Raw genomic sequence first — 4,653 nt, 5'->3', positions numbered from 1 at the left:
GGAGCAGGCATACGAGGCATCAGACGTCTGTTTACGGATGATCACCTAGAAGGTTAGCAAGTGACCTACCACGTACAGTTTGGCCAGATGACCCACTGCTCACCCAAAAGGAGTCCAGTTGCAGGTTAACAGGCGGCTCCAGCTCCTAAATGTACGTATAAGTGTTTCAACAGAGAGCTGAATAGAATTAACACACTTTGAAGGAGCTGGGATGAGAGGGGCGGGGGGGAGTCGCCCTATAAAAGCAAGTTAAACCTTTGACACTGACTGAAGAACCAGTTAAGTCCCCGGTTCCTAATGTTGTTAATCTTGATAGATTTTTGCTCTTTAAAGAGTTAAATTCACCGAAATTACAGATCTGGCTGTCAAATGTTTTCTTAAGAATGAATTCAGAAGAAACGCTCCCTATTACAAAAGCATGTTCTCTGGATCATTCAGATTAACAAAGACACTGTTTCTGGAAATAGATATTGTTTTGTCAAAGTAATATTTCAATGATTTACATGTCAAAAATCACAGATCATTCACTAAAGTGGCTTTCAGACATGAACTCCTGAAATTATCCAGACGGGCTAATTGTGAGAACGCAAATGTCCAAGTCAGTTGCTCTGGATTATCTCCAGACTTTTTTCCTCCCAACCCCCTGATTAAAATCTCAGAAGAATGTCTGAGTGTGACAATACAACAGGAAAATGACCTTGAACGGAACAAGAAGAAAACAAATCTCAGGACAAGATGTCAACTTGGAAAAACAAAGAGCTTTTGGCGTTAATGTCCAACACCAGTGTCGGTGTGCTAGAAACAAAAACTCCATTATACCAAATAGCTCTTTTCTAGTCTGAGGTCAATATATAGGTCAATATATATTTATAAATCTAGAAAAAGGAAACATCAGTCATAATGATGGGTCATATTTTCAGATAAACCAACCAACCACCAACCCAGAGGTTTTGATGAGATTTCTCCTTGAATCCTGTTTTTGATTGGAGGCTGAAATCTCAGGGACAGATTCCTCCATAAATAAACCCCTTCAATAAACTTACCGGTGAGAAACTCTGATTTCTGAAACAAATTTTTACATTGTCATACCACAACAGATGCTCTCCTGAATGTGAACAATGTAGATACATGAGGCATTTTAATTAATTAATTATCACTTGTTCAGGAGACGGGAAACACTTCCTGTCTCGCCAGTAGAAAAACAGTGTAACACCTAATTTAAGGGTGCAGTAAGGTATTAATAAAACACTCTTTAAATAAACCAGACTTACAAAAATATTTAATAGGTCCTGTTTTGTATATGGAAAGAAAAACGAGTGATGTGGGAACTGACCAGAAATATCCTCTTAGTTCAATTCTGCTAAAAAAACTAATCTTGGCACATGTAGAGCTATAAACTTTAATGACATGTTTAATTCAGAGCAAATAAACTACAGCTGTGTTTTCAATGCAAATAGTTTTCCCTGTATTTAAAGCAAGTGACTCATAACATTTTTTGAATGATCGAAGGAGCTGCTGAGTGGAAAAGGTAAGAGAGGCCGAGCAGTGACGATAGAGGAATCAGCGTGTGCCACTGGAGGGGTTTTGGAACAGGTTTGATCATCACTAAATATACCTGTAGTTGTTTTTTGGGAACGTAAATTGTGCTCCATTGTACAGGGGGGGGGGGGGGGGGGGGGGGGGGCAGTGGAGGCCTCAGTCCACAGATATGTCTCAGTCTGGGAAAGTGAAACCAAAATATCTGCATTTCTTGAAATAACATATGGGAAAATACACCTTTGGGATTTGGGGTGACCTGACCATTTAAGTTCCTGAAACCTTTTACATTCAAGCCTGGAGTGCTGGTTTATTTCACCTCCTTCCACGGGAGGAAGAGGAAGGTGAAGCCTGAGAAGAACCACAAGGCTGCACGGCTGCAGACCAGACTGTAGCTCAAGGGGGTCTGGGGCAGTGGATGGGAGCCAGAGCCCTGAGCAGGAGGAAGCAGATTCGGTTTCACCCCCGAGTGTGTGCTGAATGGAGGTCTCCCTCTCACACCAATATTTCATCATGTGTGGGTATGAACCTGCAGGCCTGCCCATGAGGATTTCACTGCTGTATACTCCTAATGATGGAAAATGAACGCTCCACTGAACAGAGCTAAATGCCCCCACTGACAACATTCACAAAGTATTTACAGTGCAGGCCCCGAGAGCAGCAAAGTGAGGGATCACTCCTTTCTGTTGAGTTTAATGAGGAAAACCTGTCACACGAAGTTTGTTAGGATTTCAATGAAGGGCAGGAGATGAGGGAAATTGTTAAGAGGACAACTGGTGATAAAATACTACGAACTATAATTAGAAATAAAGGAGGAAATCAAAAGAGGATTTGCTTTGATTTAAACTGATCCGCCTGTTTCACCTGATATGAGGAGACCAAGTGCGTCTTTACGCACAACATCCAGACTCCACCCAGACATGCCTGGAAGAAAACCCCTCGTTACAGTGGTGGGCTGGCCACTGACAGAAGCTGCATCCACGCTGACTGATGCTCAACAGACCCTGATCACGCGTCTATGCTCACAACTTTTACGCACAAGACAAGATGAGAGCCTTGGTTTCAGCAGCGACGTTTCTGTGGGTGATAGCGATACCCTGCACGGAAGCCATCCACGGACTGTATAACTTTGGCCAGCACGAGTTATTCTACAAGAAGAACCACTGCAAGCAAATCCCTGCAAACCTCCTGCTGTGCCACGACATCGAGTACACGGAGATGCGCCTCCCGAACCTGCTCGGACACGAAACCATGAACGAGGTTCTGCAGCAAGCCTCGTCCTGGATCCCGCTGGTGCAGAAGCAATGTCACCCCGACACGAGAAAGTTCCTCTGCTCCCTCTTCGCCCCCGTGTGTCTGGACGACCTGGACGAGCCCATCCAGCCGTGCAGGTCCCTGTGCGAGAGCGTCAAGCAGGGCTGCGCGCCCGTGATGTCCGCGTTCGGCTTCCCCTGGCCGAAGATGCTGGACTGCGACCGTTTCCCGCTGGACAACGACCTGTGCATACCCCCTGCAGGCATCGACAACCTTGTGCCAGCCACCAAGGAGGGTATGGTTTTGTTTGGATGTGTTGTAAGAAGCACACTTAAATGTCAAATTCCTAATAATAGATCCTACATGATCTTTTACTTCTTCATAAAGTTTATATGTATACAACATATTTGTGTCTATGCATTGCACCAGAATGTGTTTGCTACTTATTCTGATCAGTAAATAACATTCTTGTCATCAATTATGTCAGATTATCTAATTACCAGTTTATGAGTTCAATCATCACTGATCAGTTGTGTCTCATTTGTTTGTTTTAGTGCCCAGAGTGTGCGATGCTTGCAAAGAAACGGACGAAAATGACAACGAAATTGTTGACAACCTGTGTAAGAATGACTTCGGTAAGTCCGCCCATCCATTTTCACTAGAGCAGTAGTTCCTGAGGGGCCCCAATGGGTCATGAAGGGAGGTTCCAGGGGACCCCAGGCAATAAGGGGGACACATTTCACTGTTGGATGTTTAACTTCACAAGAAAGTTCCATGAAACAATAAGTGGTGTGGCCAAGATTTATCTCCTGACTTTCATGTCACCTGATGCCTGCATGTTAGCTCCAAACCAAATGTAAATACATGTGTCTTTCATCACAAGACGATGATCTGTGTAAAAAAATATCTGTGTGCCATATCTTTAAGCTCTGAAGATCAAAGTGAAGGAGATCTCCTACATCAACGGGGACACCAAGATAGTGCCGGAGACCAAGAGCAAGACCATCTACAAGCTGAACGGCGTAACGGACCACGACCTGAGGAAGACGGTGCTGTGGCTGAGGGACGGCCTGCAGTGCATCTGCGAGGAGATGAACGACATCAACGCCGCCTACCTGGTCATGGGCCAGAAGATGGACGGCCACCTGGTCATCACCTCGCTGAAGCGCTGGCAGAAGGGACAGCGCGAATTCAAGAGGATTTCACGCAGCATCCGCAAGCTGCAGTGTTAGGAAGGAGAGAAAAAAACAAACTGCATGTGTTACTGTTGAAGATAAAGTTCAGTTGAGCTCTTCCCCCGTTCAAATTTCAACGATTGCCGTCAAATAAAGTCCAACAAAGATGTTTTCCCTGGCATTTAAAGACACAACCCTTCATGTGTCAGCCACTGGTTTATCATTTAAAATGCTAGATTCAGAAAAAAAGGTAATATGGGGCCCAGACAGGGCTAAAATACCTTTACAATAACTTTATTTGAGCCGGAATTTTCAGTTTTTCGGCCAATACATTGCAACTAAGGTTAAACTACTTTAAACGGCAACCTCCGGATTCTAAAAAATACAAATTAAATCGGGTGCAGACATTCATCTGACTTTCATCCAATGACTCCCATTCATTTTTGCACTGGCCCCGTTAATGCAGAGGCCAGTTCTCAAGCGGTGTGTCCTTCCCTGGGGAGCTGTCTTCGCTGTCACCTCATTAATTGCAGTTAATTGCCCTCGGCCTCCGTCCCGTGGGCAGACGGATCACTAATTGCATGGTTAGAGTTTTGAATCCAGGATTATAAAATGACTGACTCTAATAATCATTGGCAGATGAGGCCTACTGTTAAATCCTGCAGAAAGGTTGAGTTTTATTAGATTT

The 4,653-nt window shown here is 44.3% G+C and overlaps 1 protein-coding gene across 1 annotated transcript; it reads left to right on the top strand.

Annotated features, from left to right (window-relative positions):
* Window positions 1-2,482: 2,482 nt before the first annotated feature.
* On the top strand, window positions 2,483-4,653 carry sfrp2 (secreted frizzled-related protein 2). Its single transcript, XM_034594546.1, has 3 exons — window positions 2,483-3,085; window positions 3,345-3,425; window positions 3,718-4,653. Exons 1-3 carry the CDS (start codon window positions 2,584-2,586, stop codon window positions 4,020-4,022), a joined length of 888 nt encoding a protein of 295 aa, XP_034450437.1. The 5' UTR covers window positions 2,483-2,583; the 3' UTR covers window positions 4,023-4,653.

The sequence above is a fragment of the Hippoglossus hippoglossus genome, chromosome 1 (assembly GCF_009819705.1).
Source record: "Hippoglossus hippoglossus isolate fHipHip1 chromosome 1, fHipHip1.pri, whole genome shotgun sequence".
Taxonomy (NCBI): Eukaryota; Metazoa; Chordata; class Actinopteri; order Pleuronectiformes; family Pleuronectidae; genus Hippoglossus; species Hippoglossus hippoglossus.
The sequence above is the reverse complement of the archived record's forward strand: the minus strand, read 5'-3'. Positions and strand labels throughout refer to the sequence as shown.

Coding starts and splice junctions, on each gene's coding strand:
- sfrp2 (XM_034594546.1), top strand. CDS start 2,584: ATGAGAGCCTTGGTTTCAGCAGCGACGTTTCTGTGGGTGATAGCGATA. Junction 3,086..3,344: donor TGTGCCAGCCACCAAGGAGG/GTATGGTTTTGT, acceptor TGTTTGTTTTAG/TGCCCAGAGTGTGCGATGCT. Junction 3,426..3,717: donor CCTGTGTAAGAATGACTTCG/GTAAGTCCGCCC, acceptor CATATCTTTAAG/CTCTGAAGATCAAAGTGAAG.